This window comes from Mustelus asterias, chromosome 6, assembly GCF_964213995.1.
Source record: "Mustelus asterias chromosome 6, sMusAst1.hap1.1, whole genome shotgun sequence".
NCBI lineage: Eukaryota > Metazoa > Chordata > Chondrichthyes > Carcharhiniformes > Triakidae > Mustelus > Mustelus asterias.
In genome coordinates, this window is record NC_135806.1 from 144,047,157 (window position 1) to 144,071,032 (window position 23,876).

The 23,876-nt window shown below is 48.7% G+C and overlaps 1 protein-coding gene across 1 annotated transcript; it reads left to right on the forward strand.

The window, feature by feature from the left end:
- Positions 1-1,870: 1,870 nt before the first annotated feature.
- fbxo4 (F-box protein 4) lies at positions 1,871-23,660 on the forward strand. The gene is made up of 7 exons (XM_078215265.1): positions 1,871-2,500; positions 3,916-4,142; positions 8,430-8,650; positions 13,942-14,017; positions 16,191-16,384; positions 21,451-21,626; positions 22,555-23,660. The coding sequence occupies exons 1-7, from the start codon at positions 2,324-2,326 to the stop codon at positions 22,633-22,635; spliced, it is 1,152 nt and encodes a 383-aa protein (XP_078071391.1). The 5' UTR covers positions 1,871-2,323; the 3' UTR covers positions 22,636-23,660.
- The last annotated feature ends 216 nt before the right edge of the window (positions 23,661-23,876 follow it).

The following is a 23,876-nucleotide window of genomic DNA, read 5'->3' on the forward strand; positions in this document are numbered from 1 at the left end:
GTGTCATGGTCACTGTTCTCCTGAAGGCTGGGTAGTTTGCTGAAGACAATGGTCTGTTTGAGGTTGTGTGGTTGTTTGAAGGCAAGAAGTGGGGGTGTGGGGATGGCATTGGCGAGATGTTCGTCTTCATCAATGATATGTTGAAGGCTCCGGAGAAGATGTCGTAGCTTCTCCGCTCTGGGGAAGTACTGGACGACGAAGGGTACTCTGTCCACCATGTCCCGTGTTTTTGTCTTCTGAGGAGGTCGGTGCGGTTTTTCGCTGTGGCGCGTTGGAACTGTCGATCGATGAGTCGAGCGCCATATCCTGTTCTTATGAGGGCATCTTTCAGCGTCTGGAGGTGTCTGTTGCGTTCTTCCTCATCCGAGCAGATCCTGTGTATACGGAGGGCTTGTCCGTAGGGGATGGCTTCTTTAACGTGTTTAGGGTGGAAGCTGGAGAAGTGGAGCATCGTGAGGTTATCCGTGGGCTTGCGGTACAGTGAGGTGCTGAGGTGACAGTCCTTATTGGAGATGCGTGTGTCCAAGAATGCAACCGATTCCGGAGAGTAGTCTATGGTGAGTCTGATGGTGGGATGGAACTTGTTGATGTCATCATAGAGTTGTTTCAGTGATTGTTCACCATGAGTCCAAAGGAAGGAAATGTCATCGATGTATCGAGTGTATAGCATCGGCTGAAGGTCCTGTGCGGTGAAGAGGTCTTGTTCAAACCTTTCTTGTATAGGTCAGTGTCGCCTGACTTGAACGCCTCAGACCTGGACTTCAGCAAGCAGTGGATATCCCAGTTCATCCATGGTTTCCAGTTGGGGAACACACGGATTTGCTTCTTTGGCACACAGTCTCCTACACACTTACGAATGAAGTCAGTTCCTGTAGTGGCGTACTCGCCCAGGCTGGTCGCAGAGTTTTTAAATACTGACCAGTCCACTGACTCCAAGCAGCCGATAGGAGATTATCCGATTCCTCAGACCAACATTGCACGACTCTGATGGATTCTCCCGCTTCAGTTTTTTCTTGTAAGCCGGGAGCAGGAGCACAGACTTGTGGTCTGATTTACCAGAGTGTGGGCGGGCGATAGAGCGGTCGGCATGTTTGATATTTGTGTTGTGGAGATGCCGGCGTTGGACTGGGGTAAACACAGTAAGAGTTTTAACAACACCAGGTTAAAGTCCAACAGGTTTATTTGGTAGCAAATTTGCTACCAAATAAACCTGTTGGACTTTAACCTGGTGTTGTTAAAACTCTTACTGATATTTGTATAGCAGTGGTCTGGGATGTTTGGGCCTCTGGTGGGACAGGAGACGTGTTGGTGGTAACTTGTAGGACATATCCGCCACAACGCTTCCTTAAGTCGATGACTATCTTGTTTGATTTACTGACATTGAGGGAGAGATTATTGTTGCCGCACCAGTTCACCAGATTCTCTATCTCATTCCTGTACTCTGTCTCATCATTGTTTAAGATCCGACCCACTACGGTGGTGTCGTCAGCAAAGTTGAAAATGGAGTTTGATCAAGCGTCAACACACCTGGGAGCTCTGCCTCCGAGAGGATTGTCACATTCCTGATAAACACATAATGCTCCGCAGACAACCACGGTGGAAATTATACGGCACATTTAAAGTAGAAATCATCCCACGTTGTCTCATGGAAACAGATCACAATTGTCCAATTATAGTGGGCGGAGTCAGAGCAGGAGACAAGCTTTGCTCCAGAAGGAGGTTTTGATGGTTTGTAAAGTGGAGCTGGAAGTAGAGGTGGAGCTGTTCAGGGAGGCCATTCCACAAATTCCAAACTGTTAACCAGCCTGACTGGACTTCAATTCCCAGCATACCCTCTGGCAAAATCTCTTCACTTCCTGATGTCCAATGAGGAAGTATAGACGTGTAAAATTCCAACTGTGAGACAGAGTGAAAGGGAAAGAGTGAGAAAGTGGGACAGAGAGAGTGACTGCAGGCTCACAGAGAGGCCAGTAAAACAGGAGGGGAAGTGGGAGAGAGGACTGTAGCAGTTAGTGATTCCCAGTCTACCCGGAGTCTTCATTTCCCTGGGAAGTTTAACCTGGAATGCAGTTACAGGATTCTCTTTAGTTTCCTAAAGTTGCTATAGATTGAAAAGGGAAAGGGCAGAATCAACTACCTGGCACTGAATCTGCTGAAGATTGAATTATCTTCACTGATAAATCGCAGTGCCCCAGTTACAGTGTGGATTGTCACGGTGATTTGCAGCAGCGACCAGTTTCTGTTCGCTATACATTGGATTAACTGAGCAAAGGGCAACTTAGAGGCGAGAGGGCAGGGAGAGGCTACAGATTAGAATTTAGAAATGGCAGGGTGTGAGGATGTGGAGAATGAGTGGAGCAGGATTGAAAACGCTATCCGTACCAGTTTGAGGCATTTACGAGACAGGTATCTATGGAGCAGCAGACACCAGATAGAGAACAGGACACCTCTGGAGGTACAGACAGAGCCAGCAGAAGTGGCACCTTTACAGAGATTGCCGGTAAGGATTGTAAATCCCGTTTGTCAGACTCAGCTTTCCTCCTGGTAAGCAGATCAGCTGGATCTTATCAAATGGTGCATCAGGCTCAGGGGGCCAGATGGACTAACTCTGTTCCTCATTCATACATTTGTATTCCCTCCTTTCCCTCTCCCCCTGCTTCAGTTATATACATGCCTGCTCAGAAAGGAGCACAACACACTGCCATAGAATCCCGACAGTGCGGAAGAAGGCACGGTGGCACAGTGATTAGCACTGCTGTCTCACAGCGCCAGGGACCCGGGTTCAATTCTGCTCTTCGGTGACTGCGTGAAGTTTGCATGTTTTCCTCGTGTGTGTGCGTGTGCGTGGGTTTCCTCCCGCAGTCCAAAGATGTGCAGGTTAGGTGGATTAGCCATGGTAAATGTGTGGGGTTTTCTTCCTATGAACCCTATCTAGATTCCTCATAATTTTGTACACCTCAATCTGGTCCCCCCTCAGCCTCTCTGCTCAAACAACCCCAGCCTAACCAGCCTCTCTCCATAGCTGAAACGCTCCAGCCCAGGGATTATTCTGGTGAATCTCCTCTGCACTCTCTCCAGTGCAATCACATCCTATAGTGTGGCCACCAGAACCACACCAGAACCACACTATAGGCGGCACGGTAGCAGGGGTGGCACGGTAGCACAGTGGTTAGCACTGCTGCTTCACGGCTCCAGGGTCCCGGGTTCGATTCCCGGCTCGGGTCACTGTCTGTGTGGAGTTTGCACATTCTCCTCGTGTCTGTGTGGGTTTCCTCCGGGTGCTCCGGTTTCCTCCCACAGTCCAAAGATGTGCGGGTTAGGTTGATTGGCCAGGTTAAAAAAAAATTGCCCCTTAGAGTTCTGAGATGCATAGGTTAGCGGGATTAGCGGGTAAATATGTGGGGGTAGGGCCTGGGTGGGATTGTGGTCAGTGCAGACTCGATGGGCCGAATGGCCTCCTTCTGCACTGTAGGGTTTCTATGATTTCTAACTGCACACAGTACTCCAGCTGTGGCCTAATGGGTGTTTTATACAGGCTCCATCATAACCTCATGTCCATGACAGCATTGTCAATCTCTCCTTCGCTTCGACCTATCACTGACTTTGCATTCTGCCCTATCCCTCCACAGTGTGGAATTCATCTCATTTCTCCCCCTGTAGAAGGGTCAATAGTCTCAAAATGTTCACTGTGTTTCTTTCTCCACAGACGCTGCTCGACCTGCTGAGTTTATCCAGCATGTTCTGTGTTTATTTCAGATTTCCAGCAGCTGGAGTATTTTCCTTTTATTTGAGAAAAGTTAAATCTTCATTCCTGAGCTTTTCTTTGGCGAAGCAAACAAAACTTTTATTCTCTTCCTTGCCTGAACCTTTCGAATGTTTCAATGGGGGATTGAAACGCTTGTCCTGCTGTCCTAGGTGGAGGTGCAGCTATCCATCATGGCCTTACTGCCTCCAAGGGACCTCTGCCGGCTGGGGTGTGTTAACCATTATTGGAATGCCATGGTCCGGGATCCTCTCTTGTGGCGTTACTTCCTACTGCGGGATCTTCCTCACTGGAATTCTGTGGACCATCTCTCTCTGCCGGACGCAGCATTGCTGAGCAAATCCCTCACAGACAGTACAGAACAGGACTACATGACAGCGTAAGTGGAACAACCTCTTGGAACTAACCATTGTCTGAATTAACCAGGTTCTCCCCGTGTCTGTGTGGGTTTCCTCCGGGTGCTCCACTTTCCTCCCACACTCCAAAGATGTGCAGGTGAGGTGGATTGGACATGCTTAATTGCCCCTTAGTGTCAGCAGGATTAGCAGGGTAAATACCTGGGGTTACGGGGCTAGGGTGGGATTGTTGTCAGTGCAGGCTCGATGGGCTGAATGGCCTCTTTCTGCACCATAGGGATACTTGATTTGATTTATTATTGTCAACTGTATTTACAGTGAAAAGTATTGTTTCTTGCGCTCTGTACAGACAAAACATCCCATTCATAGAAAAGGAAAGGAGAGAGTGCAGAATGTAGTGTTACAGTCATAGCTAGGGTGTAGAGAAAGATCAACTTAATGGGAGGTAGGTCCATTCAAAAGTCTGACAGCAGCAGGGAAGCAAATTAAAGCATTGTTAGAGAGTTTAAAAGAATTAGAATGAAATTTTAGAAGCATAGAACGAGAGTAAAAGATAGAATTAGAAGGTATGCTGGGCACAGCTTGCAAGGATATATTCTAACCAGGTAGTCATCAGTGCAGCAATCAGTGCGACAAGTGTTTACTCACTGTCACTGCCTGGTAAAGTGTTATCTGTAGTGAAATTACTCCTTTTTATGGATGATGCATTGTATCTTTACCAAAGTAGGGCTGATGGATTGATAATCTCTCGAAGCTCGGGTTTTGGAGCTGGAACGGCGGCTGGGGGCACTATGGAGCATCCGCGGGTCTGAGAGCATTGTGGATAGCACATTTAGGAAGGTGGTCACACCACAACTGAGGGAACTTCATAGAAGTCATCCCCCCTGACCCAAATCTTCAATTCCTCTCTAGCCATGGCGGAGGTGCTAGACGATTGGAGAACAGCTAATGTGGTTTCACTATTGAAGAAGGGGTTGTAGAGATAAACCAGGGAACTACAGACCAGGGAATCTCACGTCAGTGGTAGGGAAACTATTAGAGAAACTTCTGAACAAAGAACAATACAGCACAGGAACAGACCCTTCGGCACCAAGTCTGTGCCGACCCAGATACCTCTCTAATATTTTCTTGCCTCTACATGGTCCATATCCCTCTATTCGCTGCCTATTCATGTATCTATCCAGATGCCTCTTGAACGTTGTTATAGAATCTGCTTCCACCACCTCCTCCGGCAGCGCGTTCCAGGCATTCCCCACCCTCTGTGTGAAAAACTTGCCCCTTACATCTGTGTTAAACTTTCCCCCTCTCACTCTCCACCTATACCCCCGAGTAATTGACCCTTCAACCCTGAGAAAGACTCTGACTATCCATTCTATCCGAGCCTGTCATAATCTTGTAAACCTCTATCGGGTCCCCCCTCATCCTCTGATGCTCCAATGAAAACAATCCAAGTTTGTTCAACCTTTCTTCACAGTCCATATCCTCCAAACCAGGCAACATCCTGGTAAATCTCTTCCGAACCTTTTCCAATGCATCAACATCCTTCCGGTTGTGTGGCGACCAGAATTGTACACAACACTCAAAATGCAGCCTAACCAAAGTCTGATACAGCTGCAACATGATTTTCCAATTCCGATACTCAACGCCCCGACTGATGAAGGCCAACATGCCATTCGCCTTCTTGACCACCTTGTCCACCTGAGCTGCCACCTTCAGGGAACTGTGGATCTGCATGTCTAGATCCCTCTATGGCTCCTTTCTGTATGTTCCTTTTCTTTGCAGAGTATGTGGTTTGGTGGCCATTACAGAGACATGGTTGCAGGATGGTCACGACTGGGAGTTGAATATCCAGGGGTATCAGACTGTTCGGAGGGACCGACAGGAAGGTAGGGGAGGTGGTGTAGCTCTGATATTTAAGGATGATATCAGGGCGATAGTGAGAGATGATATCGGTTCTATGGAAAAAAAGGTTGAATCCATTTGGGTGGAAATTAGAAATAGTAAGGAGAAAAAGTCACATTTAGGCATAGTCTATAGGCCAACAAATAATGACATCATGGTGGGGCGAGAAATAAACAAAGAAATAACTGATGCGTGTAAAAATGGTACAGCAATTATCATGGTGGATTCTAATCTACATTTCAGAGGTATCTGGCAGATGGAGTATAATGTTGACAAATGCGAGGTTATTCACTTTGGAAGAAATAATAGCAAATTGGATTATTATTTAAATGGAAAAAAATTACAACTTGCTGCTGTGCAGAGGGACCTGGGGGTCCTTGTGCATGAGACGCAAAAACCCAGTCTGCAGGTGCAACAGGTGATCAAGAAGGCAAATGGGATGTTGGCCTATATCGCAAGGGGGATAGTATATAAAAGCAGAGATGTCTTGCTGCATCTGTACAGGGCATTGGTGAGGCCGCAGCTGGAATACTGTGTACAGTATTGGCCCCCTTATTTGCGGAAGGATATATTGGCCTTGGAGGGAGTGCAGAGAAGGTTCACCAGGTTGATACCGGAGATGAGGGGTGTTGATTATGAGGAGAGACTGAGCAGATTGGGTTTGTATTCGTTGGAATTTAGAAGGCTGAGGGGGGATCTTATAGAGACCTATAAGATAATGAAGGGGCTGGATAGGGTAGAGGTGGAGAGATTCTTTCCACTTAGAAAGGAAGCTAGAACTAGAGGGCACAGCCTCAAAATAAAGGGGGGTCAGTTTAGGACAGAGTTGAGGAGGAACTTCTTCTCTCAGAGGGTGGTGAATCTCTGGAATTCTCTGCCCACTGAAGTGGTGGAGGCTTCCTCGTTGAATATGTTTAAATCACGGATAGATGGATTCCTGATCGGTAAGGGGATTAGGGGTTATCGGGATCAGGCGGGTAAGTGGAACTGATCCACTTCAGATCAGCCATGATCTTATTGAATGGCGGGGCAGGCTCGAGGGGCTAGATGGCCTACTCCTGCTCCTATTTCTTATGTTCTTATGTTCCTACTTTCCATGTTTCTATGCTATTGCCCATCCTTAGTTGCCCTTGAGAAGGTGGCGGTGAGCTGCCTTCTTGAATCGCTGCAGTCCATTTGATGTAGGTACTCCCACAGTGCTGTTAGGGAATGAGTTCCAGGATTTTGACCCAGTGACAGTGAAGGAATGGTGATATATTTCCTTGTCAGGATGGTACTGCCGCTGTTTATATGCCTGGTTATCTGGAATATTATGTACAGTTTTCAGCACTGCATCTTGGAAAGGATACACTCGCCCTGAAGGGAATTGTAGCTGTGTGTCTCCAGAATGTTATCTGTGTCCAACAGTTAAAATAGGGAGTCAGATTTATCATCTGGGCTTTTATTCCTGGAATACAAAAACAACAGGTGATTTTCGGGTTTTCAAAGGAACTGCTTGGATTGGTAGAGAGAAATAGTTTTCTTGATGTGAAACATGTAGACACGGGAATGTAACCGAAATTAGACTAATCGGGAGAGAAGGAAGGAAACGCATCTTGATACAGATACTCTCAAAAGCAAACAAGGCAAGTAGACATTAACTCAATTAATCACTCGAAAACTGGAATCCATGCATTTCAGCACCACAGGGACATTGAGGTAAATGGAGCCCAGCTGTCAATGTTCAATAGAAATCATAGAAATCATAGAAACCCTACAGTACAGAAAGAGGCCATTCGGCCCATCGAGTCTGCACCGACCACAAACCCACCCAGCCCCTACCCCCATATCCCTACATATTTACCCACTAATCCCTCTAACCTACACATCCCACGACACTAAGGGCAATTTTTAGCATGGCCAATCAACCTAACCTGCACATCTTTGGACTGTGGGAAGAAACCGGAGCACCCGGAGAAAACCCACGCAGACACGAGGAGAATGTGCAAACTCCACACAGACAGTGACCCAAGCCGGGAATCGAACCCAGGACCCTGGAGCTGTGAAGCAGCAGTGCTAACCACTGTGCCACCGTGCCGCCCCTAACCACTGTGCTACCGTGCCGCCCCTAACCACTGTGCTACCGTGCCGCCGTTGTTGGGATATAGAATCTTATTGAATGGCCGAGCAGGATCGAAGGGCTGAATGGCCTCCTGTTCCAATGTTCTACAATGTATGGTGGTTTAAGATGCAAACTTGTTGCTGGCAGTTCGTGATTATTTCCTATTTCCCTCCTTTTCTCTCCAATACTTATTGTCCTTGTGGTGTTTTGCACTTTGGCCGTGTGTCTGTTAACTCATTCTGCTCAATAGAAGCGAGGGAGAGGGGAAGGTGAATAGATGTTAATTGTGTCTTTCTTCGATGGGCAGCTATTTAAAGAGTTCTCCCGAAACCAGGAAGCACTGGAAATTGAGTCACCCGGTCTACAGCTCCATGACTTCTTTCCTCTACTCACTGGTGTCTCCGACGGAACCCCGGTTTGCGATGTTCGGTCCTGGCTTGGAACAATTGGATTCCTCGCTGGTCATGAAGATGATGAATTCTCCGAGGCTGCTGCCACTTGCGACTTTACCCCAGCGACAGATTGACGGTATGTTACCCAACATGAATGGCTCCCCAAATAGTTATTCTTCACGTTTGAAACATTTAACAACAACTTGTTATTTATATAGCACGGCTTCACAGGAGCGTAAATCAGCCGGAATTGAAGTCCAAGCCACATTAAGGAGATATTTGGACAGGTGACCAAAAGCTTAGATGAAAAGTGAGAATTTATTGACCATCATTGAGGAGGAAAGTGCGATAGAGAGGCAGAGAGTTTCGGGAGAGCGTTCATAACATCATCGGGTGAAAATTTCTGGTTTCTTTTCAAAGTGTCAGTTCAGGCAAGAAGACTGGAGTGTAGCCTACTGACTCAAGAACAGCTTCTTCCCTGCTGCCATCAGACTTTTGAATGGACTTACCTCGCATTAAGTTGATCTTTCTCTACACCCTAGCTATAACTGTAACACTACATTCTGCACTCTCTCCTTTCCTTCTCTATGAACAGTATCAAGTCTGCACCGACGCATGAAAGGCCCTGACCTACCCACCTAATCCCACTTAGAACCATGAACAAAGAACAAGGAAAATTCCAGCACAGAAACAGGCCCTTCGGCCTTCCAACCCTGCACCGACCATGCTGCCCAACTGAACTAAAACCCCCGACCCTTCCGGGGACCATATCTCTCTATTCCCATCCTATTCCTGGATGAGTACATGGAGCTTAATAGGATGGAGGGTTATAGGTAGGTCTAGAAGGTAGGGATGTGTTCGGCACAACTTGTGGGCCGAAGGGCCTGTTTGTGCTGTAGTTTTTCTATGTTTCTATTCATATATTTGTCAAGACGCCCCTTAAAAGTCACTACCGTATCCGCTTCCACTACCTCCCCCAGCAACGAGTTCCAGGCACCCACCACCCTCTGTGTTAAAAAACTTGCCAGCACTTGGCCCATAGCCCTGAATGTTATGATGTTCCAAGTACTCAACCAGATACTTTTTAAAGGATGTGAGGCATCCCACCTCCACCACCCTCCCAGGCAGCGCATTCCAGACCCTCACCACCCTCTGGGTAAAAAAGCTTTTCCTCGAATCCCCCCTAAACCTCCCACCCCTCACTTTTAACTTGTGTCCCTTCATAACTGACCCTTCAACTAAGGGGAACAGCTGCTCCCTATCCACCCTGTCCATGCCCCTCATAATCTTGAACACCTCGATCAGGTCGCCCCTCAGTCTTCTCTGCTCCAGAGAAAACAACCCAAGCCTATCCAACCTCTCTTCATAACATAAATGTTCCACCCCAGGCAACATCCTGGTGAATCTCCTCTGCACTCCCTCCAGTGCGTTCACATCCTTCCTATAATGTGGCCACCAGAATTGCACACAGTGCTCCAGCTGTGGCCTCACCAAAGTTCTCTACAACTCCATCATGACCTCTCTGCTTTTGTAATCTATACCCCGATTGATAAAGGTGAGTGCGCCATATGCCTTTTTCACCACCCTATTAACCTGTCTTTCCGCCTTCAGGGATCTATAGACAAACACACCAAGGTCCCTTTGTTCTTTGGAACTTCCCAGTGTCAGACCTTTCACAGTACACTTCCTTGTCAAATTACTCCTTCCAAAGTGCATCACCTCACACTTTTCAGGGTTAAATTCCATCTGCCACTTATCCGCACATTTGACCATCTCATCTGTATCTTCCTGTAACCCAAAATACTCAACCTCACTGTTACCCACCTGGCCAATCTTTGTGTCATCGGCAAACTTACTGATCCTAGCCCTGGGTAATTTGCATTCTCGATCTGCTCAGGAGCCTGAGGCTAATGGCTGGGCAGGTTATTCCAACATGACTGTGAAACAATTAGTCATGATGTGGAGATGCCGGCGTTGGACTGGGATAAACACAGTAAAAAGTCTCACCACAACAGGTTAAAGTCCAACAGGTTTATTTGGTAGCAAAAGCCACAAGCTTTCGGACCGCTGCCCTTTCGTCAGGTGAGTGGGAGTTCTGTTCACAAACAGGGCATATAAAGACACAAACTCAATTTACAAAATAATGGTTGGAATGTGAGTCTTTACAGGTAATCAAATCTTAAAGGTACAGACAGTGTGAGTGGAGAGAGGGTTAAGCACAGGTTAAAGAGATGTGTCTTGTCTCCAGCCAGGACTTTTTAGGGTGGCACGGTGGCACAGTGGTTAGCACTGCTGCTTCACAGCTCCAGGGACCTGGGTTCGATTCCCAGCTTGGGTCACTGTCTGTGTGGAGTTTGCACATTCTCCCCGTGTCTGCGTGGGTTTCCTCCAGGTGCTCCGGTTTCCTCCCACAGTCCAAAGATGTGCGGGTTAGGTTTATTGACCATGCTAAAGTTGCCCCTTAGTGTCCCAGGATGCATAGGTTAGAGGGATTAGTGGTAAATATGAGGGGAGGGCCTGGGTGGGATTGTGGTCGGTACAGACCCGATGGGCCAAATGGCCTCTTTCTGTACTGTAGGGTTTCTATGATTCTATGATTCTCAGACAGTTAGTGAGATTTTGCAAGCCCAGGCAAGTCGTGGGGGTTACAGATAGTGTGACATGAACCCAATATCCCGGTTGAGGCCATCCTCATGTGTGCGGAACTTGGCTATCAGTTTCTGCTCGGCAATTCTGCGTTGTCGTGTGTCGTGAAGGCCGCCTTGGAGAACGCTTACCCGAAGATCAGAGGCTGAATGCCCGTGACTGCTGAAGTGCTCCCCAACAGGAAGAGAACACTCTTGCCTGGTGATTGTCGAGCGGTGTTCATTTACCCGTTGTTGTAACGTCTGCATGGTCTCCCCAGTGTACCATGCCTCGGGACATCCTTTCCTGCAGCGTATCCAAGTTGGCTGAGTTGCAAGAGAATGTACCAAGCATCTGGTAGATGGTGTTCTCACGTGAGATGATGGCATCTGTGTCGATGATCCGGCACGTCTTGCAGAGGTTGCTGTGGCAGGGTTGTGTGGTGTCGTGGTCACTGTTCTCCTGAAGGCTGGGTAGCTTGCTGCGGACAATGGTCTGTTTGAGGTTGTGCGGTTGTTTGAAGGCAAGTAGGGGTGTGGGAATGGCCTTGGCGGGATGTTTGTCTTCATTCGATGACATGGTGAAGGCTCCGGAGAAGATGTCGTAGCTTCTCCGCTCTGGGGAAGTACTGGACGATAAAGGGTACTCTGTCCGCCGTGTCCCGTATTTGTCTTCTGAGGAGGTCTTCTGGATGAAGAACTGGTTGTTGAAGGTGAAGATGTTGGACCACAACGTCTTCACCTTCAACAACCAGTTCTTCATCCAGACACACGGAACAGCCATGGGGACTACATTCGCACCTTAATATACCAACATCTTCATGCACAGGTTCGAACAAGACCTCTTCACCGCACAGGACCTTCAACCGATGCTATACACTAGATACATCGATGACACTTTCTTCCTTTGGACTCATGGTGAACAATCACTGAAACAACTCTATGATGACATCAACAAGTTCCATCCCACCATCAGGCTCACCATGGACTACTCTCCGGAATCGGTTGCATTCTTGGACACACGCATCTCCATTAAGGACGGTCACCTCAGCACCTCACTGTACCGCAAGCCCACGGATAACCTCATGATGCTCCACTTCTCCAGCTTCCACCCTGAACACGTTAAAGAAGCCATCCCCTACGGACAAGCCCTCCGTATACACAGGATCTCCTCGGATGAGGAGGATCACAACAGACACCTCCAGACGCTGAAAGATGCCCTCATAAGAACAGGATATGGCGCTCAATTCATCGATCGACAGTTCCAACACGCCACAGCGAAAAACCGCACCGACCTCCTCAGAAGACAAACACGGGACACAGTGGACAGAGTACCCTTCGTCATCCAGTACTTCCCCGGAGCGGAGAAGCTACGGCATCTCCTCCGGAGCCTTCAACATGTCATTGATGAAGACGAACATCTCGCCAAGGCCATCCCCACACTCCCACTTCTTGCCTTCAAACAACCGCACAACCTCAAACAGACCATTGTCCGCAGCAAACTACCCAGCCTTCAGGAGAACAGTGACCACGACACCACACAACCCTGCCACAGCAACCTCTGCAAGACGTGCCGGATCATCGACACAGATGCCATCATCTCACGTGAGAACACCATCCACCAGGTACACGGTACATACTCTTGCAACTCGGCCAACGTTGTCTACCTGATACGCTGCAGGAAAGGATGTCCTGAGGCATGGTACATTGGGGAAACTATGCAGACGCTACGACAATGGATGAATGAACACCGCTCGACAATCACCAGGCAAGACTGTTCTCTTCCTGTGGGGGAGCACTTCAGCGGTCACGGGCATTCAGCCTCTGATCTTCGGGTAAGCGTTCTCCAAGGCAGCCTTCACGACACACGACAGCGCAGAGTCGCTGAGCAGAAACTGATAGCCAAGTTCCTCACACATGAGGACGGCCTAAACCGGGATCTTGGATTTATGTCACACTATCAGTAGCCCCCACAGCTTGCCTCCTGGACTTGCAGAATCTCACTGGCTGTCCTGTCTGGAGACAATACACATCTCTTTAACCTGTGCTTAATGCTCCCTCCACTCACATTGTCTGTATCTTTAAGACCTGGTTGGCTGGAGAGATTCACATTCTAATCAGTATTCTGTAACTTGATTTCTGTGTCTCTGTGCCCTGTTTGAGAGCAGATTTCCACTCCATCTGACGAAGGGGCAGCGCTCCGAAAGCGAATGGTATTTGCTGCCAAATAAACCTGTTGGACTTTAACCTGGTGTTATTAAAACTCTTACTGTGTTCACCCCAGTCCAACGCCGGCATCTCCACATCAGTGTTTGATGGGGACAGTGCAGAGGGAGCTTTACTCTGTATCTAACCCCGTGCTATACCTGTCCTGGGAGTGTTTGATGGGGACAGTGCAGAGGGAGCTTTACTATGTATCTAACCCTGTGCTGTACCTGTCCTGGGAGTGTTTGATGGGGACAGTGTAGAGGGAGCTTTACTCTGTATCTAACCCCGTGCTGTACCTGTCCTGGGAGTGTTTGACGGAGACAGTGTATTGGAGGATTTCATTTGCACTCCTGACCAGTTGTCAGAATCATGTGCCCTGATTGACATTTGGGCCGGTTATGTGAGGGCGTGCGGCTACTGTTGATCCTTATCCTGTCTTCAAGGTTGGATAGAACAGTGAAGGAGGCATAAAAATGAATTTGACATCACTGGATTGATGTGTTTATTTCTTTCCATGTGGATGTGCTGATTGTTTTCTGTTCAGTTCTGTTATCCGGTGACATTGTTCTCCTCACTTTCATCTGTCCTATTTCAGGAATTGGATCAGGAATCAGCTTTGTGTTCAACAATGAGAACAAGTTTAACATTCTGACGTTGTATTCAACAACCTGGTGAGTAATTGTTGGTGTGAATGGAATACAGTCCAGGGACAGGAGTGGACCATCAGGCCCTTGGGCCTGTTGTGGCATTAACTCCCTGTAGTTATTGGCTGACCTGTACCTTATCTCGATTGGCCTATCCTGGTTCCATATCCCGAATAGCTAACAACAATTCCACTCAGTTTTCACATTTATAACTGAACGACAGCTTGGGGAATACCGAGGGGGATTTCCACCCACTTTGTCAGTGCTTCCTAACTCTTGCCTCTAACGCTGTGAGTATCCCTCAGGCTCCTCTCACCAGGGATAACGTTTCTCTCTGTCGATTCTGTCAAACGTTTCCGCCTCAGGCTGGGGTTTTTGGAGAGCAGATGGTGAAGCCGAGTTGGGAAGTTTCTGAACCGGGCAGCCAATCTTCTCGATCAAGGATCTCACCCCCAGGGAGGCAGAGCGGGGACGGAATGGGACCCTCCATCCTCACAGGCAGACTCGAGGTAGCAGCAGAGGTGTGTGGCTGGTGAGGTGGGGAAGCTAGAACCACCCAAATCTGATTTCTGGCCTGTCGGCCCAGTTGTAAGGATGAATGTCAGGCCCTTCAACCCGCACCTGTGCCCCTCCTTGCACCATTTATATCCCAATATAGTGCTCCTTCCTTCATATTGCCATACCCCCTCATACCCCCATGGCCACTCACATCCCCATGAACCCCTGAAGCCCCCTCATACCCCATAGCCCTCACATACCTCCATCCTGTGAACCCACCATGCTCCCTCATACCCGACAGGGCCACTTACAAGTATATATTGTGGGCTTCATATTGGTTGAGAGATCGATATTGACCAGGACTCTGTAATGTACAATCTCCATCAAATAATACCACAGGATCATCTGCAGGTCCTGAGGCTGCAGACAGGGATTGGATTGGCTGTTCCAGATGAAAGGTGGCACTATGACATTGCAGCATTTCCTTGGAGAGGAAGCTGAGGAATGTGTTCAAGAAGCTTCTAAATATCAGCGGTAACATCTGGAGAGGCACAGGCTGCTGGCTGATGGATATTCACAACTCGTTCCAGAAGGTTCCAGCACAGCTCTACGAGGGACTTGAACCCATAACATTCTGACTGAGATGCTGAACATAGAAAACTGAAGAAAAGCATATTGAATCCAGTAATAGAATAGTTTAGAGAGTGGAACTTTAACCATGTTTCTGCTAATGGTTAGTTTGACAAACATTAATATTTCTACTGAGGAATATTTATTTCCAAAAATACATTTTCTTGCAAATTATTAAGTTACAATGTTTGGACCAGGGATTGATAGCTTTGCACTTAATCACAGATTGTCCCCATCAAACACTCCCAAGACAGGTACAGCACAGGGTTAGATACAGAGTAAAGCTCCCTCTACACTGTCCCCATCAAACACTCCCAAGACAGGTACAGCACGGGGTTAGATACAGAGTAAAGCTCCCTCCACACTGTCCCCCATCAAACACTCCCAGGACAGGTACAGCATGGGGTTAGATACAGAGTAAAGCTCCCTCTACACTGTCCCCCATCAAACACTCCCAGGACAGGTACAGCACGGGGTTAGATACAGAGTAAAGCTCCCTCTACACTGTCCCCCATCAAACACTCCCAGGACAGGTACAGCACGGGGTTAGATACAGAGTAAAGCCCCCTCTACACTGTCCCCATCAAACACTCCCAGGACAGGTACAGCACGGGGTTAGATACAGAGTAAAGCTCCCTCTACACTGTCCCCATCAAACACTCCCAAGACAGGAACAGCATGAGCTTAGATACAGAGTAAAGCTCCCTCCACACTGTCCCCCATCAAACACTCCCAGGACAGGTACAGCATGGGGTTAGATACAGAGTAAAGCTCCCTCTACACTGTCCCCATCAAACACTCCCAGGACAGGTACAGCACAGGGTTAGATACAGAGTAAAGCTCCCTCAACACTGTCCCCATCAAACACTCCCAGCACAGGGACAGCACGGGGTTAGATACAGAGTAAAGTTTCTTGTACAGATGCTAGTTGTGTTAAATATTCTTAATTCTGAGTTTTGGTGATGTTTGATGTTCCTGTGGATTTTTCTGACGAGAATCCACCCTGTTCAGCTGCTGCCACAGCGTAACCAATAACCCATAGCTGAACAGCTGCTTGTTTTCTGTCCTATAGGAAGGAGAGAGAATGTGCGCGAATGGAGGAGAACGCAGTGGTGAACAAGATGTTTGTGCAGCAGGGTGCTGCTAGTGCTGAGGGACAGAGTGCCAGACCACAGGAAGCAGCATACAGCATCATTCCTCAGGTGCAGCAAGTGTGCAGAGTGGTGAACGGATTCATCTACGTGGCCAATGCTGAAGCCAGGCGAAGTTAGTGACTCCCTTCCTTCAGTGTTTTCACTCTGATTGAGCCGGGCTCCACGCTGGGGGGTGCTGATACCGTGATAGAATGTGAATGTATCACACAGCCTCCAACCGGCTAACAACAGGACATCATCTCCACCTGCTAACTGCTTTACAGACAAATTACCCTCATCCCAATTGAATGCAAAGCAAAGTGAAATGTTTATTGCCATTGATAGCATCTAACAACAAGCCCAGAAGGATCTTTCCAACAATCATTACAATCAATCATCACCATGACTGAGACCAGATCCCTCGACACTGTCCCCATCAAACACTCCCAGGACAGGTACAGCATGGGGTTAGATACAGAGTAAAGCTCCCTCTACACTGTCCCCATCAAACACTCCCAGGACAGGTACAGCATGGGGTTAGATACAGAGTAAAGCTCCCTCTACACTGTCCCCATCAAACACTCCCAGGACAGGTACAGCATGGGGTTAGATACAGAGTAAAGCTCCCTCTACACTGTCCCCATCAAACACTCCCAGGACAGGTACAGCATGGGGTTAGATACAGAGTAAAGCTCGCTCGACACTGTCCCCATCAAACACTCCCAGGACAGGCACAGCACGGGGTTAGATACAGAGTAAAGCTCCCTCTACACTGTCCCCCATCAAACACTCCCAGGACAGGTGCAACACGTGGTTAGATACAGAGTAAAGCTCTCTCTACACTGTCCCCCATCAAACACTCCCAGGACAGGGACAGCATGGGGTTAGATACAGAGTAAAGCTCCCTCTACACTGTCCCCATCAAACACTCCCAGGACAGGGACAGCATGGGGTTAGATACAGAGTAAAGCTCCCTCTACACTGTCCCCATCAAACACTCCCAGGACAGGTACAGCACGGGGTTAGATACAGAGTACAGCTCCCTCTACACTGTCCCCATCAAACACTCCCAGGACAGCTACAGCACAGGGTTAGATACAGAGTAAAGCTCCCTCTACACTGTCCCCATCAAACACCCCCAGGACAGGTACAGCACAGGGTTAGATACAGAGTAAAGCTCCCTCTGCACTGTCCCCATCAAACACCCCCAGGACAGGTACAGCACGGGGTTAGATACAGAGTAAAGCTCCCTCTACACTGTCCCCATCAAACACTCCCAGGACAGGTACAGCATGGGGTTAGATACAGAGTAAAGCTCTCTCTACACTGTCCCCATGAAACACTCCCAGGACAGGTACAGCACGGGGTTAGATACAGAGTAAAGCTCCCTCTACACTGTCCCCATCAAACACTCCCAGGACAGCTACAGCACAGGGTTAGATACAGAGTAAAGCTCCCTCTACACTGTCCCCATCAAACACCCCCAGGACAGGTACAGCACAGGGTTAGATACAGAGTAAAGCTCCCTCTGCACTGTCCCCATCAAACACCCCCAGGACAGGTACAGCACAGGGTTAGATACAGAGTAAAGCTCCCTCTGCACTGTCCCCATCAAACACTCCCAGGACAGGCACAGCACGGGGTTAGATACAGAGTAAAGCTCCCTCTACACTGTCCCCATCAAACACTCCCAGGACAGGCACAGCACGGGGTTAGATACAGAGTAAAGCTCCCTCTACACTGTCCCCATCAAACACCCCCAGGACAGGTACAGCACAGGGTTAGATACAGAGTAAAGCTCCCTCTGCACTGTCCCCATCAAACACCCCCAGGACAGGTACAGCACAGGGTTAGATACAGAGTAAAGCTCCCTCTGCACTGTCCCCATCAAACACTCCCAGGACAGGCACAGCACGGGGTTAGATACAGAGTAAAGCTCCCTCTACACTGTCCCCATCAAACACTCCCAGGACAGGCACAGCACGGGGTTAGATACAGAGTAAAGCTCCCTCTACACTGTCCCCATCAAACACTCCCAGGACAGGTACAGCACGGGGTTAGATACAGAGTAAAGCTCCCTCTACACTGTCCCCATCAAACACTCCCAGGACAGAAAAGATTTACTAGGATGATACCGGGACTTGATGGTTTGAGTTATAAGGAGAGGGTGGATGGACTGGGACATTACAGGTCAGATTTTATTAATTGCATTTAAATTCCCGTGTCTGCCATGGTGGGATTTGATCCCATGTCTCCAAAGCATTAATGATGTGGAGATGCCGGCGTTGGACTGGGGTAAACACAGTAAGAAGTTTAACAACACCAGGTTAAAGTCCAACAGGTTTATTTGGTAGCAAAAGCCACACAAGCTTTCGAAGCTCTAAGCCCCTTCTTCAGGTGAGTGGGAATTCTGTTCACAAACAGAGTTTATAAAGACACAGACTCAATTTACATGAATAATGGTTGGAATGCGAATACTTACAACTAATCAAGTCTTTAAAAACAAAACAATGGGAGTGGAGAGAGCATCAAGACAGGCTAAAAAGATGTGTATTGTCTCCAGACAAGACAGCCAGTGAAACTCTGCAGGTCCACGCAACTGTGGGGGTTACAGATAGTGTGACATGAACCCAATATCCCGGTTGAGGCCGTCCGCGTGTGTGCGGAACTTGGCTATCAGTTTCTGCTCAGCGTCTCTGCGCTGTCGTGTGTCGCGAAGGCCGCCTTGGAGAACGCTTACCCGAATATCAGAGGCCGAATGCCCGTGACCGCTGAAGTGCTCCCCAACAGGAAGAGAACAGTCTTAGAACATAGAACATAGAAAGCCACAGCACAAACAGGCCCTTCGGCCCACAAGTTGCGCTGATCATATCCCTACCTCTAGGCCTATCTATAGCCCTCAATCCCATTAAATCCCATGTACTCATCCAGAAGTCTCTTAAAAGACCCCAACGAGTTTGCCTCCACCACCACCGACGTCAGCCGATTCCACTCACCCACCACCCTCTGAGTGAAAAACTTACCCCTGACATCTCCTCTGTACCTACCCCCCAGCACCTTAAACCTGTGTCCTCTCGTAGCAACCATTTCAGCCCTTGGAAATAGCCTCTGAGAGTCTACCCTATCCAGACCTCTCAACATCTTGTAAACCTCTATCAGGTCACCTCTCATCCTTCGTCTCTCCAGGGAGAAGAGACCAAGCTCCCTCAACCTATCCTCATAAGGCATGCCCCCCAATCCAGGCAACATCCTTGTAAATCTCCTCTGCACCCTTTCAATGGCTTCAACATCTTTCCTGTAATGAGGTGACCAGAACTGCGCGCAGTACTCCAAGTGGGGTCTAACCAGGGTCCTATAAAGCTGCAGCATTATCTCCCGACTCCTCAACTCAATCCCTCGATTAATGAAGGCTAGTACTCCGTACGCCTTCTTGACCGCATCCTCCACCTGCGAGGCCGATTTAAGAGTCCTATGGACCCGGACCCCAAGGTCCTTCTGATCCTCTACACTGCTAAGAATGGTACCCTTCATATTATACTGCTGCTTCATCCCATTGGATCTGCCAAAATGGATCACTACACACTTATCCGGGTTGAAGTCCATCTGCCACTTCTCCGCCCAGTCTTGCATTCTATCTATGTCTCGCTGCAACTTCTGACATCCCTCCAAACTATCCACAACACCACCTACCTTGGTGTCGTCAGCAAACTTACCAACCCATCCCTCCACTTCCTCATCCAGGTCATTTATGAAAATGACAAACAGCAAGGGCCCCAGAACAGATCCCTGGGGCACTCCACTGGTCACTGACCTCCATGCAGAGAAAGACCCCTCCACAGCCACTCTCTGCCTTCTGCAGGCAAGCCAGTTCTGGATCCACAAGGCAACAGCCCCTTGGATCCCATGCCCTCTCACTTTCTCAAGAAGTCTTGCATGGGGGACCTTATCGAACGCCTTGCTGAAGTCCATATAGACCACATCCACCGCTCTTCCTGGTGATTGTCGAGCGGTGTTCATTCATCCGTTGTCGCAGCGTCTGCATAGTTTCCCCAATGTACCATGCCTCGGGACATCCTTTCTTACAGCGTATCAGGTAGACAACGTTGGCCGAGTTGCAAGAGTATGTACCGTGTACCTGGTGGATGGTGTTCTCACGTGAGATGATGGCATCTGTGTCGATGATCCGGCACGTCTTGCAGAGGTTGCTGTGGCAGGGTTGTGTGGTGTCTTGGTCACTGTTCTCCTGAAGGCTGGGTAGTTTGCTGCGGACAATGGTCTGTTTGAGGTTGTGCGGTTGTTTGAAGGCAAGAAGTGGGGGTGTGGGGATGGCCTTGGCGAGATGTTCGCCTTCAACATGTCATTGATGAAGACGAACATTGTTTTGTTTCTTAAAGACTTGATTAGTTGTAAGTATTCGCATTCCAACCATTATTCATGTAAATTGAGTCTGTGTCTTTATAAACTCTGTTTGTGAACAGAATTCCCACTCACCTGAAGAAGGGGCTTAGAGCTCCGAAAGCTTGTGTGGCTTTTGCTACCAAATAAACCTGTTGGACTTTAACCTGGTGTTGTTAAACTTCTTACTGTCCAAAGCATTAACCCAGACCTCTGGATTACTGATGCAGTGACGTTACCACCTCTGCCCTGCCCCAGCCTCTGCATGATTTGCAGGTTGCTCTGTCTCTTAACATCCCTGTCAATCTCCACGGAAGTTACAGATACCCCTGCAACAGTTCGACTTTTGTCTCTCCGCTGATCTGAGGTAGCTGTTTTTATTTATTTACAGGAGGCGGGCATCGCTGGCTCTGCCAGCATTTGTTGCTTATCTCTAATTGCCCTGGAGGAGGCGGTGGCAAGCTGCCTTCCTGAACTGTTACAGTCCCGGTGGGCATTTCGGAATCTCAGCATGACACAGTTTGTGTCGCGCCAAGTGACTAGCTTCGGGGTTTAAAACAAAAGGGCGACATCAAATGGTTATTGGATAAACATATGGTTGATATTGGAATAGTGTAGGTTAGATGGGCTTTAGATTGGTTTCACTGGTCGGCGCAACATCGAGGGCCGAAGGGCCTGTACTGCGCTGTAATGTTCTATGATCTGGACAAGTTGGGCCGAAGGGCCTGTTTCCATGCTGTAAAACTCTGTGACTCGAAGTAAAATCCTTTGTCTGCAATGTGTTTATGTCCCTCTCCCACTCAGGGCACGAGCGAGGCCAGGAACGGCTCCAGATCCAGGCCATGATCGATCCAGCTCTCGGTTCTCCAAGTCGCCCGCTCCTGGTGTTGTGCTGTACCTCCCAGCCCCGTGTCCCACGGATACCGTGTGTCTATGTCACACACCAGTTACAGTTAAACCAGCTGGATCGGCCGTGGTTGGTGAGTACTGATAGGCTTCACTGGTCATGTTTCTGAATCACAAACACACACACACAACATGGGACCAGTGGCTCTTCAACCACAGCCCTGCGCTGTCGCCAACGAGAACAACTCGCCTCCGTCCTGGGAAGAGACAGTGCAAATATTCAATACTGTTGGAGGAATCGTAGAATCAGGCAGTGTCCATCGAGACTACACCCACATGTGAGAAACACCTGAACTCCCATCTAATCCCATCTGCCAGCACTTGGTCCATCGCCCTGAATGTTACGATGCGCCAAATACTCACCCAGATACTTTTTAAAGGATGTGAGGAATCCCGCCTCCACCACCCACCCAGGCAGCGCATTCCAGACCCTCACCACCCTCTGGGTAAAAAGCTTTTCCTCAAATCCCCCCAAACCCTCCTGCCCCTCACCTTGAACCTATGTCCCCCTCGTGACTGACCCTTCAACTAAGGGGAACAGCTGCTCCTTATCCACTCTGCCCATTGCCCTCATAATCTTGTACACCAGGTGCATTAGGTCGTCCCTCAGTCTACTCTGCTCCAATGAAAACTTAACCCTTCACTTTCTGTGCTCCTCTCAGCTCTCTGCAGTATTGAGTATCTCACATACAGTCATGGAGGTATACAGCACAGAAAAAGACCGTTTTGCCCATCGTGTCTGTGCTGGAGGCCTCCCTCTTTCACCTTTTCCTGCCCTGCATGCTCCTTGACATCCCGTGTCTCTGGATTTTAGCCTTTTCATTTGTGAGAACACGTTCATTTTGAAACTTCACTGTCTCATTTTTGAATACGTCCCACTGCTCCGACACCACTAAAAACCCAAATAATTCAACAGGTCTGCATGTCTGGCGAGTGTTTCTTTGTGTTCAGTGTGTGTGAACTAACCGTTCCCTCTCTGCCTCTGCTTATTTCTTTGATTAGGCACAAGATACTGATGCACAATCTCTTGGGGGGTTTCTCGAGGGCATCAAATGGATTCTGCAGGAGGCTGGGAGACTGTGAACCAGCAGCTGGGACAGTGCAGAAGCAGACACCATCGTTTGGGAAAGGCCTCAGATCCAAGCAGCTCAGCTAACCTGAAGCTCCACTTGTGATGGGATAACTTGCTCACGGTATCCCAATTATATCCCAATGAAGTGGATTATTTCTCTGAAGCCCTGCTCATCACTCAACCCTTTTGTCTGTGTTGACTTTTTCCTTGCTGCTGAATTATGAAGCCAGACGGATAAATATTCCACATGGGTTTTTTTCTGCCATTGTGTTCTGGTCCTTTGGGCAACATTTATTTGCAGGGTGATAACTAATCTAATGCCGCCTATGGCATTAATATGTAGCTTCATGGTGTGAAGGAGAACAGGCCTGATTTTCCATTCCTTCATTCCCCACACTGTATGAAGCTTTGGGAAAGAATCAGACCACGGGGGTGGAGGTCCGACATCTGGTGGACAGACATCTATCACTCAGGAAAAGCAAACTGGGAAGAGTGTAATTACCTCGGTCGGGAGAATCCAGTGCGCCCACAGTTATGCAGCAGAATGGGAGAATTCAGAGACTCAAATTAAAGAGTGCACTTGAACCCTTCAGTGCTTCTCTGAGTCGGTCCATTGTGGTGCAGAAGCTCTGAGTTTGAGTCCCACTTGGTGGCCAGAGAGGGTGACACAGGTTGTGCCGTGACCTGAAAATCCTTCAGTCACACGCCAGGGACAGGCAGTAAGAGTGGCAGAGTCCTGGTCAGCCCTGTGCTGGAGCCTCCACCATCACTATCCACGGCTCCAGACGACAGCGTACACACAGAAACCCGGACTCTCTGTAATGCCATCGTTCTTCCAGGCAGCAGATTTCACACTCTCTTCACAATCTGCACTTACACTTTATGAATCTCTGTTTCATTCACACAGTGGAATGTCTGTTCAATAAACTGTGGGAGAAAGAAGTGTTTTCCATAATCCTTTCCACTCGTGTAGTTTATTCACCAGTGCCTGAGACAACAAAATATTGATTTCTTTTTCATCCTGTCTCGAGTCTCTTCTTTCCCCTCAGCTAAATTTCCCTTTTTGCTCATCCTCTCCACAACCTTCCCCCTCCGCGCCCAGCTCCCCCCCTCCTCGCCCAGCTCCGCTCCCTCCTCCTCGCCCAGCTCCGCTCCCTCCTCCTCGCCCAGCTCCGCTCCCCCCTCCTCGCCCAGCTCCCCCCTCCGCGCCCAGCTCCCCCCTCCGCGCCCAGCTCCCCCCTCCGTGCCCAGC